The sequence below is a fragment of the Nomascus leucogenys genome, chromosome 17 (assembly GCF_006542625.1).
Source record: "Nomascus leucogenys isolate Asia chromosome 17, Asia_NLE_v1, whole genome shotgun sequence".
In the NCBI taxonomy this organism is placed as follows: Eukaryota; Metazoa; Chordata; class Mammalia; order Primates; family Hylobatidae; genus Nomascus; species Nomascus leucogenys.
The window spans coordinates 80,336,403-80,355,200 of record NC_044397.1 but is presented as its reverse complement, the minus strand read 5'-3'; the positions used below and the strand labels follow the sequence as shown (position 1 = coordinate 80,355,200).

Here is an 18,798-nt window from a genome sequence, read left to right as displayed (position 1 = left end):
CGTCCCATCAATACATAACTTATTGAGAGTTTAAAGCATGAAGAGTTGTTGAATTTTGTTAAAGGCCTTTTCTGCATCTATTGAAATAATCATGTGGTTTTTGTCTTTGGTTCTGTTTATATGCTGGATTACATTTATTGATTTGCGTATGTTGAACCAGCCTTGCATCCCAGGGATGAAGCCCACTTGATCATGGTGGATAAGCTTTTTGATGTGCTGCTGGATTCTGTTTGCCAGTATTTTATTGAGGATTTTTGCATCAATATTCATCAAGGATATTGGCCTGAAATTCTCTTTTTTGGTTGTGTCTCTGCCAGGCTTTGGTATCAGGAGGATGCTGGCCTCATAAAATGTGTTAGGGAGGATTCCCTCTTCTTCTATTGATTGGAATAGTTTCAGAAGGAATGGTACCAGTTCCTCCTTGTACCTCTGGTAGAATTCGGCTGTGAATTCATCAGGTCCTGGACTCTTTTTGGTTGGTAAGGTATTGATTATTGCCACAATTTCAGAGCCTGTTATTGGTCTATTCAGAGATTCAACTTCTTCCTGGTTAGTCTTGAGAGGGTGTACGTGCCCAGGAATTTATCCATTTCTTCTAGATTTTCTAGTTTATTTGCGTAGAGGTGTTTGTAGTATTCTCTGATGGTAGACTGTATTTCTGTGGGATCGGTGGTGATATCCCCTTTATCATTTTTTATTGCATCTATTTGATTCTTCTCTCTTTTCTTATTAGTCTTGCTTGCGGTCTATCAATTTTGTTGGATCTTTTCAAAAAACCAGCTCCTGGATTCATTAATTTTTTGAAGGGTTTTTTGTGTCTCTATTTCCTTCAGTTCTGTCTGATTTTAGTTATTTCTTGCCTTCTGCTAGCTTTTGAATGTGTTTGCTCTTGCTTTTCTAGTTCTTTTAATTGTGACGTTAGGGTGTCAATTTTGGATCTTTCCTGCTTTCTCTTGTGGGCATTTAGTGCTATAAATTTCCCTCTACACACTGCTTTGAATGTGTCCCAGAGATTCTGGTATGTTGTGTCTTTGTTCTCGTTGGTTTCAAAGAACATCTTGATTTCTGCCTTCATTTCGTTATGTACCCAGTAGTCATTCAGGAGCAGGTTGTTCAGTTTCCATGTAGTTGAGCGGTTTTGAATGAGTTTCTTAATCCTGAGTTCTAGTTTGATTGCACTGTGGTCTGAGAGACAGTTTATTATAATTTCTGTTCTTTTACATTTGCTGAGGAGAGCTTTACTTCCAACTATGTGGTCAACTTTGGAATAGGTGTGGTGTGGTGCTGAAAAAAATGTATATTCTGTTGATTTCAGGTAGAGAGTTCTGTAGATGTCTACTAGGTCTGCTTGGGGCACAGCTGAGTTCAATTCCTGGGTATCCTTGTTAACTTTCTGTCTCGTTGATCTGTCTAATGTTGACAGTGGGGTGTTAAAATCTCCCATTATTATTGTGTGAGAGTCTAAGTCTCTTTGCAGGTCACTCAGGACTTGCTTTACGAATCTGGGTGCTCCTGTATTGGGTGCATATATATTTAGGATAGTTAGCTCTTCTTGTTGAATTGATCCCTTTACCATTATGTAATGGCCTTCTTTGTCTCTTTTGACCTTTGTTGGTTTAAAGTCTATTTTATCAGAGAGTAGGATTGCAACCCCTGCCTTTTTTTCCTTTCCATTTGCTTGGTAGATCTTCCTCCATCCCTTTATTTTGAGTCTATGTGTGTCTCTGCATGTGAGATGGGTTTCCTGAATACAGCACACTGATGGGTCTTGACTCCTTATCCAATTTTTCAGTCTGTGTCTTTTAATTGGAGCATTTAGCCCATTCACATTTAAAATTAATATTGTTATGTGTGAATTTGATCCTGTCATTATGGTGTTAGCTGGTATTTTGCTTGTTAGTTGATACAGTTTCTTCCTAGCCTCGATGGTCTTTACAATCTGGCATGTTTTTGCAGTGGCTGGTACCAGTTGTTCCTTTCCATGTTTAGTGCTTCCTTCAGGAGCTCTTTTAGGGCAGGCCTGGTGGTGACAAAATCACTCAGCGTTTGCTTGTCTGTAAAGTATCTTATTTCTCCTTCACTTATGAAGCTTAGTTTGGCTGGATATGAAATTCTGGGTTGAAAATTCTTTTCTTTAAGAATGTTGAATATCGGCCCCCACTCTCTTCTGGCTTGTAGAGTTTCTGCTGAGAGATCAGCTGTTAGTCTGATGGGCTTCCCTTTGTGGGTAACCTGACCTTTCTCTCTGGCCGCCCTTAACATTTTTTCCTTCATTTCAACTTTGGTGAATCTGACAATTATGTGTCTTGGAGTTGCTCTTCTTGAGGAGTATCTTTGTGGCGTTCTCTGTATTTCCTGAATCTGAATGTTGGCCTGCCTTGCTAGATTGGGGAAGTTCTCCTGGATAATATCTTGCAGAGTGTTTTCCAACATGGTTCCATTCTCCCCGTCACTTTCAGGTACACCAATCAGACGTAGGTTTGGTCTTTTCACATAGCCCCATATTTCTTGGAGGCTTTGTTCGTTTCTTTTTATTCTTTTTTCTCTAAACTTCCCTTCTCGCTTCATTTCATTCATTTCATCTTCCAACACTGATAGCCTTTCTTCCAGTTGATCGCGTCGGCTACTGAGGCTTCTGCAGTCTTCACGTAGTTCTCGAAACTTGGCTTTCAGCTCCATCAGTGCCTTTAAGCACTTCTCTGCATTGGTTATTTTAGTTAAACATTCGTCTAATTTTTTTCAAAGTTTTTAACTTCTTTGCCATTGGTTTGAAGTTCCTCCTGTAGCTCCAAGTAGTTTGATCGTCTGAGGCTTTCTTCTCTCAACTCGTCAAAGTCATTCTCTGTCCAGCTTTGTTCCACTGCTGGTGAGGAACTGCATTCCTTTGGAGGAGGAGAGGTGCTCTGCTTTTTAGAGTTTCCAGTTTTTCTGCTCTGTTTTCTCCCCGTCTTTGTAGTTTTTTCTACTTTTGGTCTTTGATGATGGTGATGTACAGATGGGTTTTTGGTGTGGGTGTCTTTTCTGTTTGTTAGTTTTCCTTCTAACAGACAGGACCCTCAGCTGCAGGTCTGCTGGAGTTTGCTAGAGGTCCACTCCAGACCCTGTTTGCCTGGATGTCAGCAGCGGTGGCTGCAGAACTGCAGATTTTCATGAACTGCAAATTCAGCTGTCTGATCGTTCCTCTGGAAGTTTTGTCTCAGAGGAGTACCTGGCCGAGTGAGGTGTCAGTCTGTCCCTACTGGGGGGCGCCTCCCAGTTAGGCTGCTCGGGGGTCAGGGACCCACTTTAGGAGGCAGTCTGCCCGTTCTCAGATCTCCAGCTGCATGCTGGGAGAACCACTACTCTCTTCAAAGCTGTCAGACAGGGACATTTAAGTCTGCAGAGGTTACTGCTGACTTTTTGTTTGTCTGTGCCCTGCCCCCAGAGATGGAGCCTACAGAGGCAGGCAGGCCTCCTTGAGCTGTGGTGAGCTCCACCCAGTTTGAGCTTCCTGGCTGCTTTGTTTACCTAAGCAAGCCTGGGCAATGTCGGGCACCCCTCCCCCAGCCTCGCTGCTGCCTTGCAGTTTGATCTCAGACTGCTGTGGTAGCAATCAGCGAGACTCCGTGGGCGTAGGACCCTCTGAGCCAGGTGCAGGACACAATCTCCTGGTGTGCTGTTTTCCAAGCCCGTTGGAAAAGCGCAGTATTAGGGTGGGAGTGACCTGATTTTCCAGGTGCCGTCTGTCACCCCTTTCTTTGACTAGGAAAGGGAACTCCCTGACCCCATGTGCTTCCTGAGTGAGGCAATGCCTCGCCCTGCTTCGGCTCGCGCACGGTGCGCTGCACCGACTGTCCTGCACCCACTGTTTGGCACTCCCTAGTGAGATGAACCCGGTACCTCAGATGGAAATGCAGAAATCACCCGTCTGCTGTGTTGCTCACGCTGGGAGCTGTTCCTATTCGGCCATCTTGGCTCCACCCCACAAACTCTTACTATTCTTAACACTTTACATTAAAAGGCATTGCAGGCCAGGCATGGTGGTTCATGCCTGTAATCCCAGCACATTGAGAGGCCAAGGGGGGCAGATCCCATGAGGTCAGTTTGCGACCAGCCTGGCCAATATGGTGAAACACCATCTCTATTAAAAATACAAAACTTAGCTGGGCATGGCGGCACCAGCCTATAGTCCCAGCTACTCAGGAGGCTGAGGTGCGAGGATCACTTGAACTCGGAGGCAGAGGTTGCAGTAAGCCGAGACTGTGCCACTGCACTCCAGCCTGGGCGACAAAGTGAGACTCTGTCTCAAAAAAAAAAAAAGGCATTGTAGAAGTTTCCACTAAATATAAGAGCAGTAGCCATTTACTGAATATTTCCATCAGTGTATTATTTTGTTTAAGCCTTACTACAACCTATTAATCAAACATTATCATTCTTAATTTGTAGATTTTTTTTTTTTTTTAAAAAGGGAGGCTGAGAAAGTTGAAGGAACTTACATAAGGTCACACATGGAGCAAATTGTGGAGTTAAGATTTGAAGCAGGCAGGTCTGCACATCCTACACCCAGCACATCCTAAACTACTAACAATAACCAGTTCTCTTTCTTGCTTATTTCATGGAACTAAATGCTAAGTTATGTAACCCTCTTTCTGTCTTTGTGCACATGTGCCCAGGAGCTCTGATTTCTCCCCCCGTACCACCATGGGAAATACACAAACAGATCTTGAATTTGGCCCTGTCCCACCAGGGCTCAGAGGACTGAAGCTCAACTTTACACAGCTCACGTTACTATTCTTTTCTGATAGCTATTCATCCTGTCCTGATTGTCTGCTGTAGTTTGAGGCTATTTTTGGCCTTTATTTTTTCACAAGAGTGCATATGATACCATGGAAACCAAATTATATTTTCATTTATTCTCATTCTATTTTAGGTTCAGTATTTAAATAACCCAGATGAATTCTGAATCACACAGATTATCTTATTCCCTTTAACTACTGATTTAACTCCCTACTTCCCCAGTGTCAGTCCATGTTTAATTTCTTGTTTTAGCTTCTAACTGGCAAGCTACTGACAGTGTGCGTTGGGTTACTGTATATTCATTTTGAGTTCCAGAGAACACTCCTTATCATTTACAGTTAAGATAAGCACTATCATCATAAGTCTCTCAGCCAACCCACGCTTCCCCTCCTCTCCCTGTAGTGCAAATCCATTGATAAAGAGAGCAGCAAGATAAAAGAATATTTTAGCAATCCACCCCCCCTTTCTCCTCAGTTCTCTAAGAACTGAGAGGTGAGAAATGTACAGAAGCAATGAAGTTTAATATCCCTAGGGATTTAGGGATATACAGAGAGTGGACGTGTTTGATTGCTACCTTAACAAGGTGGGAGAGGGTGTATTTTACTTTATAAATTTGTTATAATCTTAATAAAATTTCTTTCTGTGTATCTTAGAGAAGTTTTTTTTTTAATTTCAATATGTATACACTCTATGTTAAGTAAATAATCTCCTGTTGACAAGTATTTTAGATGTTCCCAACACTCCACCATTATAAACTATGCTGGCATGCATCAATAATGACAGCAAACACTCATATAACATGTATCTTCATGTCTCAGACGCTGCTCCAAGTGCTTTGCAGACAGTGTCTCATTGAATCATCATAAAACCATGTGAGTTACATACAACTGTCATCCTCTCCACTCTCAAAAGCAAACTAAAGCACAGAGAAGCTATGTAACTTGCCTTGGGTTATCATGCTAGTAAGAGGTAGAACTGAGGTAGGATGGATCCTAGGCTGTCTGATGCCTGAGTATTACTCTATGCTACTTCTGTGGCAAGAGCATGATGGAACCTTAGGCTGCATGAGTACAAGGTTGTGCATCCATCAGATGTGGGCAGGGACTCCTGTCCGGACCCCTCACCCCCACCCCACTGCAATATCCTAGCACATGGAACAGTGGCAGGCACGTGGTATACGTTCTAGAAATAACTTATTGATGTGAATGAATGAATACATGAATGAATGATTCCTCTCAAATCAAAATTGAGAATAATGCATTTATCTGGCGCTACCCACTATGCTGGGGGCATTCATGCTCTGGAATAACGATGTCAGTGTGTTAGGGAGCAATGTTAAACCTCTAAATTGAAGTTTGGGCCAATGTTCATCCTTTCAAAATTCCTTGTGCTAATGATTTTAAAGAGAAAGGACACCGGCAATGCATGTAGCCAAGCAAGTGTGCAGAATTACGGGTGGTACCAAGCCCCTGGGTGGTGGCTTGGCTTCAGTGGAAGGGAAATCGATCCCTCCCTTTATGTTGAAAAGCACTGTAATTATCTTGGCTGCTTTGAAGCCAGTGAAAGGTGGAACATAAATATTTCAGAAGCACATTTAATGGGAGACATAAGCAACCCCTTCCAACAACCAAAAAAGGGTGTACATCTACCTGTTCTGAAAAAAACCGGAAGCCCTTGTCCTCCCGAATACATTCATATGTTTCTCCAAGAACCGGATTAAATGGCTTGCTTCCAGCTCGGTAGTAGCTAGATGCATATGCTGATATGGCAAAGGCTGCCACATATACCTAAGGACAAGAGAAAAGAACTTTGTCATTTCCGTGTCACCAAGAGCTTCATTGTTCACAAAGAACTAAACAAAATAAAACCTCTATGATTTTCTTTCAGAAATCCAAAGATTTGTCTTTGGTTGTTTAAAAACAACCAAACCAACATAGGTTTAAAATTGTAGGTTTAAATAATGTTTATCTGGGCCCCAAAACAAATTAACCCAATGTTTTAAAGGTGTCCGTTTATCTTGATGCCTAAAAGTTGGGAGATGCTATAAAGACAATGACATTTCTAAACTGGACTACACTGTTTCTGGAGACTGTTAAGCTGCGTCCAGTACTTTTAAGCCTGACAGTATCTGAGGATCCTGATATGGTGCTAAGGCTTCAGGGGTGGAGTGGGGAAAGAGTATTAAAAAAGGAGTGTTAAAAAATCCCTCCAAAACTCAGGAATCAGCATCATAAATTTAACCATTCAAAATGTGATATTATAGAAACCAAAACATTCATTTTGACCAAAGAAAATCTGTGAGTCATTTCCTAAGCCTGGGAAACAAGCCACAGGATATAGTGACTTTAAAGTTCTGCTTTTTTGGGAGGAAAAGTAAAACATCAAAAAAAAAAATTAAAATAAAGAGAGGAAGGAAGAAAAACTTTATGTGAACACGAAGTGAACAAACTCTCTGGGCAGCCCTTACTGTGAGGTCTCGGCGTCTTTAGCGATTCCCTGTCAGGGCATCAGGGAGGCACATTACCTTCTTTGTGTTTTCTTCCATGTGTGTAAAAACAGTTAAGCCTAAGCAGTGATGGCCAATTTTCCTTTCTAATGTCGGGTAGTAACAATCTCAACATTTCTTCTTCCCAGCACATTTCATGCAGTTTCTTATACTGAAGAAGAGCTGAGTGCCTTTCATAAATGCTCACTAGTCATGTAACCTTCCTTTTTAACCTTCTGCTAAATTTTTGGTGTTGCCTGTAATAGGGGCCACCTCACCACCTCATGCTATAGAATTCTCTAGAGCAGCTGGATGGCTTATAAAAATGAGCTATACTCGGCTGGGTGCAGTGGCTCATGCCTGTAATCCCAGCACTTCGGGAGACCAAGGCAAGTGGATCCGCTTGAGCCCAGGAGTTCAAGACCAGCCTGGACAACATGGCAAAACCTCTTCTCTACAAAACAATACAAAAGACGTAGCTGGGTGTGGTGGCACATACTTGTGGTCCCAGCTACTTGGGAGGCAGAAGTGGGAGGATTGATTGAGCCCAGGAGGTCGAGGTTGCAATGAGCTGTGATTGCACCATTGCACTCCAGCCTGGGTGACAGAGCAAGACCCTGTCTCAAAAAAAAAAAAAAAAAAAGGGCCGGGCGCGGTAGCTCACACCTGTAATCCCAGCACTTTGGGAGGACGAGGTGGGCAGATCACGAGGTCAGGAGTTCGAGATCAGCCTGATCAACACAGTGAAACCGCATCTCTACTAAAAATACAAAAATTAGCCAGATGTGGTGGCACGCGCCTGTAATCCCAGCTACTCAGGAGGAGGCTGAGGTAGGAGAATCACTTGAATCTGGGAGGTGGAGGTTGCAGTGAGCCGAGATTGTGCCACTGCACTCCAGCCTGGGTGACAGAGAGAGACTGTCTCAAAAAAAAAAAAAAAAAAAAAAAGAAGAAGAAAAAATCAACTACACTCAAGTCAGTACTACTTGTAACTGCCTGTATTCTTGAAACCTGGGTGTCTGTTCCTCTCCCTGCTTCTCCACATTGGTGACCTGTGAAACAGTACAGACACACCGTGTATAGAATGCTGAATCAACCCTTAAATCACCTTCACCATGTAAAATAGAACACAACCGATGAAAGAACCTAGTGCCATTCATGATGCTGTGGGGAAGAGAGAGCGAAGAGGAGGCAGAAGGAAGCACTCTCCCTGTGGGTTGGTGGCATGAGGGAGAGTCCAGGCAGGGGCATAAGCAGACCTGCAGGACAGTAAACAAAACCCATGAGGTAAGACTCCTGCTTAGTGGTTATGTTGGGGATGAGAAGCCTCTCCTCAAACCTCTGCTCAAGGTCAATTACACAGATCAATCAGCTGAATATCCTAAGGGTCTCTAAATTGCCACAGCATGAAACATCTTCAAGAAACTTTCATCCTCAAAGCCAATCATTTCCTTTAAAGAAAAGAGGTCCACAAATGCTGACTTTTAACACTTGCCTTAGAAGCTATTTCTAGAAGATTTGCCTTCCTTTTATTCAGCAAAAATTACCTGGGGACAAGTAACAAAGAAGAGTTTAAAAAATACAGCTTGTTTTTGTCTCCTACCCTGATTATCAGCAACAAGAAAGAAAGTCTCTTGGGCCAGGTACAGTGACTCATGCCTATAATTCCGGCATTTTGGGAGGCCAGGGCAGGAGGGTTGCTTAAGCCTAGGAGTTCGAGGTTGCAGTGAGGTAGGACTGCACCACTGTACTCCAGCCTGGGCGACAAAGACCCTGACTCAAAAAAAGAGAAAGTCTCTTTGATAGGGGAGGCCCTGGAGACTGGGCAGAATGACGATGGGATATCCCTCTCAGACAGCTGTTACGATTCCCCCTTAATCTTCAAATCACTGAAGTAATGATGTTTTAATGAGTGCTAGTACTGCAGAATGCTTAGAATGTAGAAAATAGGCCGCCCCGTCTGGGAAGTGAGGAGCGCCTCTGCCCAGCCGCCCCGTCTGGGAAGAAGTGAGGAGCGCCTCTGCCCAGCCACCCCATCTGGGAAGAAGTGAGGAGCGCCTCTGCCCGGCCACCCATCGTCTGGGAAGTGAGGAGCGCCTCTGCCCAGCCGCCCATCATCTGGGAAGTGAGGAGCGCCTCTGCCCAGCCGCCCATCGTCTGGGAGGTCTACCATGGAGGCCAGACACAATGTGGGGGCTGGACGTGGTGGCTCACGCCTGTAGTCCCAGCACTCTGGGAGGCCGAGGCGGGTTGATCACTTGAGGCTAGGAGTTCGAGACAAGCCTGGCCAACATGGCAAAACACATGAAAAATACAACAGACAAACCAACCAACCAACCCAGCGACAACAAAACAGGTCTACCCTGGAGTCATACTCTAATTTTTTCTATTTTCCTCCCTTTCTGATCCTTTATCCCACTTTCTTTTTCTTCTTCTTCCTTCTCCTTCTTCTTTGTCAAATAGAGGATTGAGTTATTATCATTGATCCATACAAAGTCCCTCTCTCATTTATTTTCTTTAATTCCCACCCCCCATTTCTGTTCCCCGTCTTCCCATGTGCAACCTTCCTAATATGTTTGATATGCATCTTTTTGTTTGTATGTATTTTTAGAAAATGTTTATTGTTTTGTGTGTAAAAAAAAAAATTAATAAAATTCCTTCTAGTCCAAAAAAAAAAAAAGAATGTAGAAAATAATAGCATCCTCTATCAATGGGGGTGTCGGCAGGGCTATAGGTCTGTGAAGCCGAGGGGGCACTCCAATTCCAATGTAGCCAATTGACAATTGCCCAGGAGAGAGACTCTGCATTTGGGGGACACTGATGTCCCAGCATCCCATAGAGACAATGACCTTACTGCTCTAAGGTCACTGAATATGAGGAAGCAAAAAGAGGTACAGACACCCATGTTCAAGAACAAAGTTAGTCACAGTCATAGAGAGGGCTGATCTGCCCAGAGTCTTGCCCTTTGGGTACTCCCTTCCCAATCTCCCTACCCATTAGACGGGAGAAAGATGAGAAACACTTGGAAGCCCTTTTAAAAGCCAGCATGCTGTGACTGAGCTGATGCTGAGTAGGGAAGAGAAGGTGGGCTTTTCTAAGATTTTTTTTTAAGTACTCATTTATAACATAAGAGGGAGAGAGAAAAAAAAGAATATTTCTGATGTGAAAACCTCCTCCTGTGAACTTTAATTTCCAAAATCCTAGGAGCTGATGGGACAATTCCAGAAATAAACACAAACATTCTCAGGGGAAACTTACCCTGGATGAGAAAAACAACTCGAGAAATTAAATTCTGTCCACCCAGGGAAGTAAAAATAAACATGCAGACAGCCCTAAAGACATGTTTTCCAGCCAGGCACATCGGAACAATCAGCCAGAAGGCTTCTGGAGAAAGAGGAAGCACAAACCCACAGAACAGAACTACCCCAGGCACAAAGTGCCACGGAAAAGCACCCCAACCCCGTCTCCAAATCCTGACAAGGTGACTGGAAACAGCCAGGCGGAAGAAGCCAGACAGCTCTGAGTAATGAACCTGTCTATGGAACAATCAAAATGAAACCGGAGGGAACAGGGGCTGTCTCTCTGATGGGCCCCGTGAATGGCCTCGTGGCTCGGGGACCAAGGCTGGACAGTGTGGCAAGGGAAGGCTGACTCCTCACCATCCTTTCCAGAGGGCTGGGAATCTGCGCAGCCTTGTCCAGGAGCTCGCTGTACTCCAGCTCCTCACAGAGCCTCTGCAGCGTGTTCAGGGGCTCATTCAGCTCCACCGGCATGGCCACCTTGGACAGGTCCTTCCCGATGTTGTTCCTCAGGATGTTCCACAGGCTGATGTTACTGCTGCTCGGGCAGGGCGCCGGCAGGCACGTTCTTCTCCGGGACTTCGCTTCCCCACCACTATCAAGGACAGGCCCTGAAAGGGAAAGAGGCCTGGTTGTCTCTATAAAGCTTTTCATTTTATTCTATTATTTTTAATCCACGAATAAAACCTTATGTAGCAAGTACTCAATGTTACTATTAAACTCAGTTGTTCAGAGTATGGCTGGAAGTCAGAAAACTGGCAAAAGAATCCTGAGCAATTAAATACCAAAAAGGACACACACTAAAACCCACAGACTTTATTCACAGGGAAGACCTTGAATTGCTCCTCAAAACCTAGTTCCTCGTAGCTCATACACACTTAGAATAAAACTGGAAATTGGATTTCTATGCCTATAGTTGCTTATTGTTTATAAAAACTTGTAAACTTTTTAAAAAAATCACTTTAAATTCTGGTAAAACAATTGTGTTTATTACAGGAAAATGATAAAGGAAATAATGGTCATTTCACTGCTCTACCACCCCAAAATAGCAGCCATTTATATATTAGAGTATTTTCATTTCGTGTTTTCTCTATCTGTGTTGTTCATACTGTATACATATTTTATATTCTGCTTGTTCAGCTAACAGTATTTTTCCATATTATTTAAAATTTTTCTAAAACATTAGTTTTTGCTCAATATCACTAATCATTAGAGAAATGCAAATCAAAACCACAATGAGATATCATCTCATACCAATCAGAATGGCAATTATTAAAAGTCAAAAAATAACATGCTGGTGAGGCTGCAGAGAAAAGGGAACACTTATACACTACTGGTGGGAATGTAATTAGCTCAGCCATTGTGGAAAGCAGTTTGGCAATTTCTCAAAGAACTTAAAACAGAACTGCCATTCAACTCAGCAATCTCATTACTGACTATATACCCAAAGGAATACATATTGTTCTACCATAAAGACACATGCACGTGTATGTTTATCACAGCACTATTCCCAATAGCAAAGACATGGAATCAATTTAAATGCCCATCAACAGCAGACTAGATAAAGAAAATGTGGTACATATACACCATGGAATACTGTGCAGCCATAAAAAATAATGGGATCATATCCTTTGCAGCAACATAGATGGAGCTGGAGGCCGTTAACTAAGCAAACTAACACAGGAAGAGAAAACCATAAAGGGGTACTAAACGTTGGTTCACATGAACATAAAGAAGGGAACCATAGACACCAGGGCCTACTGGAATGTGGAGGGTGAGTAGTGGGTGAGGATCAAAAACCTACCTATTTGATGCTATGCTTATTACCTTGATGATGAAATAATCTGTACAGTAACCACCGTGACATGCAATTTACCTATAGAACAAACCTGCACATGTACCCCTGAACCTAAGAGGTTTTTTTAATAAATCATTTTTAAAGACTGTAAAACATTTTTTGCCTATATCTTTATTTTCTTAGGATACAAAGAAGTTGGATTACTATGTCAAGAACTCTGAATGTTGTTAGACTTCTGATTCACATGATCAGACTACTTTTCAAAAAGGCTGCCCCCAACTTCCCCATTTGTCGGTAGCAGATGTGAACATCCATCTCCTGAGGCCTCTTCAGGCTTGTCATTTTCATTTTTAATTTCTGTCAAATTGTCAGGTGGACAGTGTAACCTCCTTGTTTTAGCTTACATTTAAAAGATTTCCTGTGTGGTTTAGAGTGCTTTCATGAGCACTTCTTCTTTGCTGAATTGTCTGCCTTCCTATTTGTGTATTAAGACCATACTCTCTTGTTTTATATTTGTTTTACAATTCAATCCCCACTTGGCATTTACCTTTAAATTTGGTCCATGGAGTATTTTGATGAATGAAACATATTTTAAGCATGCCAATCTATCAATCTTTTCCTTCGTTTCATGCTCTGAAATTCCTATCCTCCATTGTGCCTGTTTTCAAATGAAATCTCTTGCATATTTTTATTTATATGTCAATAAACATACTTTATTGATATATATTTTATTAAACATATATATTTAACATTTACTTATTATAAAGCCAATCACTGAATAAAGGGGCTGCTCTGATGAAAAGAAAAACATGAAAACAGGGCCACGCTGTGCGTCTCATGTTAATCTAATCATCTAATTAACTTTTGAATTTGTTTTGCTTTTTTAAAATTAATTTTTTTCGAGATAGGGTCTTGGTCTGTTGCCCCGGCTAGAGTACAGTGGCATAATCTTGATTCACTGCAACCTCTGCCTCACTGGCTCAAGCAATCTTCCTGCCTCAGCCTCCCAAGTAGCTGGGACCACAGATGCACACCAACATGCCTGGCTAATTTTTTTCTATTTTTGTAGAGATGAGATTTTACTATGTTGCCAAGGCTGATCTCAAATTCCTGAGCTCAAGTGATCCACCCACCTCAGCCTCCCAAAGTCCTGGGATTACAGGCATGAGCCACCACGCCCAGCCTGTTTTAGTTGCTTAATATGGATAAATACAGCATAGGTAAGTAGCTGTAAATGGCAGTTTTAAAATTAATTAATTAAATATGGAGATAGGGTCTTTCTCAACAGGGTCACTCAGGCTGGAGTGCAGTGGTATAATCATAGCTCACTGTAACCTCGAACTCCTGAGCGTAAACAATTGTGCCACCTCAGTCTCCTGAGTAGCTCAGACTACAGACATGCTACACCACGCCTGGCTAGTTTTCGTATCTTTTTTTAGAGACAGGATCTTGCTATGTTGCGCAGGCTGGTCTCAAACTCTTGGCCTAAAGCAATCCTCCTGCCTCAGCCTCCCAAAGTGTTGGGATTATAGGTGTGAGCCACTGCACCTTGCCCACAGTCATTTTTGAAAACAATTTTTCATGTAGTCTCAAAAGATTTTCTTTGATTACACTAATCTGAATTTTGAAAGAGTGCTACTCCACCGCCATCATCACCACCAATACTACTAACAGCTAACACATATCTTGCATTTTATTCTGTGACAGGCAGTCTTCTAAGCATTTCACATGCATTATTCCCACTTATCCTTTGTAACTACCACTTGTGGTAAATAGTATTATTATCCCCATTTCACAGATGAAGAAAATGAGGCATAGAGGAAGTAAGTATCTGGTCCTAGAACACACAACCACTGAGTGGCAGAGCTGGGGCTAACCAAGGAAGTCTGGTCCCTTAATCCATATTCTTAACCACTTAACTTCCCCAAAGTACCCAGCATAGAGACAGGTCCTAATATGTGCCCAGCAACATTGTGGGGAAGAAATTAATAGTAAACACTCTAAAAACCTCATGTTTACTATAAACTCAAAGAATAACAGTGTAGCAAGACCTTGGTGCTAATATAGGCAAAATGATGATATGAAATGTAAAGGTTATTTCTGTATCCAATCTTTTGAGTAGAGTATTGATGCTTAGAAATATAATCTCCCCCAACCCCTGGGAATGTCTGTAAAGAACTAGGGGACACACATTTCTAGTATTCAAACACTGACAAAGAAGAAAACTGGGTTTTTCCCAGTGCTTGTTCAAGAAAGGCAACGTAGACCAGGCAAGGTGGCTCATGCCTATAATCCCAGCAATTTCGGAGGCTGAGGCGGGCAGATGACTTGACACCAGGAGTTCAAGACCAGCCTGGCCAACATGGTGAGGCTGTTTCTATTCTAATAGCCTGTTTCTATTAAAATACAAAAAATTAGCTGGGCATGATGGTGCATGCCTGTAATCCTAGCTACTCGGGAGGCTGAGGCATGAGAATTGCTTGAACCCAGGAGACAGAGGTTGCAGTAAACCGAGATCGCACCACTGCACTCCAGCCTGGGCAACATAGTGAGACTCTGTCTTCATACACAAAAAAGGCAATGTGAGTTAGCATTCTAGCAACATGGCTGTAGAATACGACAGAACCAGCTCTAACCTCTAAGCTTTTCCTGGCTGGTGTCAACACAGCACAGCTGTGGTCTTAGGTTCTGAACCATGTCCTCTCTTGACCTTTGACTTCTGAACACTCCATTAACTCTGTGCTCCCTATGGCTCCCTCTCTGTAGACTCAAAGCAATGGAGGACTTCCACATTTGTCAATCCTCCTCATCTACAGTGGGAGCACCACTTTAGTGTGTGTGCTGTTTGCCAAGGGACTGATGTTTCTTCATTTCTCTTTCAACCTGCCTCCTTGTTTTTCTAGAAAAATAACTAGCACACAAACTTGCTCCAGTGTTTTTGGCCTTCTTCTTCAAACCCACTGGTTCTTAGACTTTTCCACTAAGGGCTTCATCTCCCAAGAAACATTTCAAACAAAATACCAACCACGATGAGCATCTCACTTCTAGCAGGTGTGATACTGAAAGGATACTCTTCCAAAGCATGGTAAAATTACCTGCTTTCTTCCCCTATACTGCGGTCCCCCAAAACGTGGCTCTTAAGCATTCAGATAACAATTCATCAGTTCACACATACACATTGAGCTGAGGAACACTGAAATATCAAAAAGGTGCCTGGCATGGTCCCTCTCCTTTGTGTAGATATGAAAATAGGTGGTGCTTTGAGTATCAATGCACAGTGCAGACAAACCTAGAGACTCCAAGGCAAACTGAGCACCAAGACTGATAAGTGCTTGATGCTACAAGGACCCATGCAGAGAACTGTTCAGGTGGGCAGATTCTTTTTAAGGGCACCTTCCTAAACAGGCCAATCTGCTTACTGAAATCCTAAATCAGAGCTGTTTGGGGGGCTTGCCAGACACTCCAGATATTCCACAGTTCGAACTAGCATTATGAAATATCTTTCCTGCCCATCATTTACCATCTTGGGATCAACCAGTAATAAAGGGTCATCTTAGGATACCCTGATGGGTCTGTCCAAGAGGTAGCCATTTGTTTTTGTTTGTTTTGTTTGCTTGTTTGTTTGAGACGGAGTCTCGCTCTGTCGCCCAGGCTGGAGTGCAGTGGTGCAATCTCGGCTCACTGCAAGCTCCACCTCCCGGGTTCACGCCATTCTCCTGCCTCAGCCTCTCCGAGTAGCTGGGACTACAGGCACCTGCCACCACGCCCGGCTAATTTTTTTTATTTTTTAGTAGAGACGGGGTTTCACCGTGGTCTCGATCTCCTGACCTCGTGATCCGCCCGCCTCGGCCTCCCAAAGTGCTGGGATTACAAGCGTGAGCCACCACGCCCGGCCCATTTGTTACTTTCAAATGTGTTGTTTTGAAGAATCTGAAGCTAAATGACCACTTGGATCATATCTTTTATTATATAAGTCCTATCACATTCCTAAATTATAAAAAACCCCTGATATCTCAGGGCAAAAAGCCATATTCTAACATGTCCTCAGAGAGAACATTAGACTGCAAAAGGGATATCTGGGCCAGGCATGGTGGCTCACGCCTGTAATCCCAGCACTCTGGGAGGCCGAGGCAGGTAGATCACTTGACGTCAGGAGTTCGAGACCAGCTTGGGTAACATGGTGAAACCTTGTCTCCACCAAAAAATACAAAACTTAGCTGGGCATGGTGGTGTGTGCCTGTATTCTCCAGTTACTCCGGAGGCTAAGGCAGGAGAATCGCTTTAACCTGGGAGGCAGAGAGGTTGCAGTGAGCCAAGACTGCGCCATTGTACTCCAGCCTGGGCAACAGAGCGAGACTCCATCTCAAAAAAAAAAAGATATCTGTTACATTTTTTATATTCCTATAATTGGCATACGCTCACTTTATAAAAATAAAAATTTGCACAAGCAGACAAATTTATTTGAATTAACACATCTTTCACATGTGGGTGCTGTCTCCTCTCCTAGATTATAAAATCCTAGGGGGTGGGGTCCATGTCTTAGTTTTCTTACAAAGTACTTGCTAGAGCTCTTTGCTTGTAGCGGATCCTCTACACAGTTCACCCTTGAACAACACAGGTTTGAACTGCATCAGTTCACTTGTATGCAGGTTTTCTTCTGCCTCTGCTACCCCTGAGATAGCAAGACCAACCCCTTCTCTCTTCCTCCTCCTCAGCCTACTCAACATGAAGATGACCAGGATGATGACCTTTATGATGATCCCCTTAATGAAGTGTAAATATGTTTTCTGTTCTAATGATTTTTTTAATAAAATTTTCTTTCCTCTAGCTTACTTTATTGTAAGATTACAGCCTCAAATACACGTAACACACAAAATATGTGTTAATCGAATGTTAGTAGTTATATCTTTGGGGAGTCAAAAGCTATACATGGATTTTCATCTGCATGGGGTATCAGCACCCTGAACCCCCATATTGTTCAAGAGTCAACTATACAACTTACTAGTATTGTATGAAAATCCAAACTTTTCAGAGATTAAATAATGTAAATCTTACCCAAGGTCTGTCTCTCATTATCTAAATCATTACTGAGATTATCTAAGGAAAGATTATCACTTATGTCACTGACATATGAGTCATCATCAGAAATCTATGGGAAAGAAGAAATAATATTCATTAGAGTTAGAATAAACAACAGCCAGATTTTCATAAAACCCTTACTCCAAATGATCAAACATGTTGAGTCCCACACTGCAAATACTCTTGGGTACTGTTTTCATAAAGATCCATATACCATTCTGCCAAGGAGGTGTTCACAACGAATACCTGTTCTTAAAATTCTCATACATTCTGAATTAGTTCTCACAAGGAAAACAGCAAGCAAGCTTAAGGCTGTTATTATAAAGATTCTTATTAATTGTGACTGCATTTTTAGAATTTATTAATAGTGTTTGAGTAGAAGAAGTTACCATTTGTCTTTGAGCTATTTGTGTAAAAAGTATCTTCTATGGGAATCAATACATAAACAAGATGACTAAGTCTGTATTTAAGGGGTAACATTATTAGTACACACTGACACAAAATAATGTTAACTATAATAACTGTTAGGAAAGTATAATTTTTATGCATCAATTTAAAACAAATAATGCTATAAACCAATATTACAATAACCATATTATAATGATTAAAATATAATTATATATTATAAATTAATATAGATCAAATTCCATGATTAAAAAATATATGGGATGCTAATTTCCTTCTCTGTAGTAGACATATTACATTATTAAATAGGTAGAAGTCAAAATTATTAACCTGTACTTGAAAAGAAGTATAGCACTTTGAGAGGCTGAGGCGGGTGGATCACTTGAGGCTAGGAGTTCAAGGCCAGCCTGGCCAACATAGGGAAGCCCGTCTACTAAAAATACAAAAATTGGCTGGGCATGGGGTACACGCCTGTATTCCCAGATACATGGGAGGCTGAAGTACGAGAATTGCTTGAACCTGGGAGGCAGAGGTTGCAGTGAGCAGAGATCACACCACTGCACTCCAGCCTGGCCAACAGAGTGAGACTATGTCTCAAAAAAAAAAAAGAGGCCAGGCACAGTGGCTCACACCTGTAATTCCCGCACTTTGGGAGGCTGAGGCAGGCGGATCACCTGAAGTCAGGATTACGAGTTTGAGACCAGCCCGGCCAACATGGTGAAACCCTGGTCTCTACTAAAAACACAAAAATTAGCCAGACGCGGTGGCACGTGCCTGCAGTCCCAGCTACCTGGTAGGCTGAGGCTGGAGAATCATTTGAACCTGGGAGGCGGAGGTTGCAGTGAGCTGAGATTGCACCACTGCACTTCAGCCTGGGCAACAGAGCGAGGCTCTGTTTAAAAAAAAAAAAAAAAAAAAAAGTGCAACAAATTTAACACATCAAGTTACAGAAAAGG

At 42.4% G+C, this 18,798-nt stretch overlaps 1 protein-coding gene across 6 annotated transcripts in view; it reads right to left on the bottom strand.

The window, feature by feature from the left end:
* OSBPL3 (oxysterol binding protein like 3) overlaps positions 1–18,798 on the bottom strand; it is a 199,372-nt gene that overhangs the window by 34,854 nt on the left and 145,720 nt on the right. For all 6 annotated transcript variants that reach the window (XR_004026431.1, XR_004026432.1, XM_030796352.1 and 3 more), the window contains 3 exons: positions 17,414–17,507; positions 10,921–11,171; positions 6,426–6,563 (listed from right to left, as the gene is read on the bottom strand). Coding sequence is in view for 4 of the 6 variants with exons in the window: in XM_030796352.1 (XP_030652212.1) it covers positions 6,426–6,563; positions 10,921–11,171; positions 17,414–17,507 (483 nt within the window). In the remaining 2 variants the exon portion in view is untranslated. The remainder of the gene's footprint in view (positions 1–6,425; positions 6,564–10,920; positions 11,172–17,413; positions 17,508–18,798) is intronic.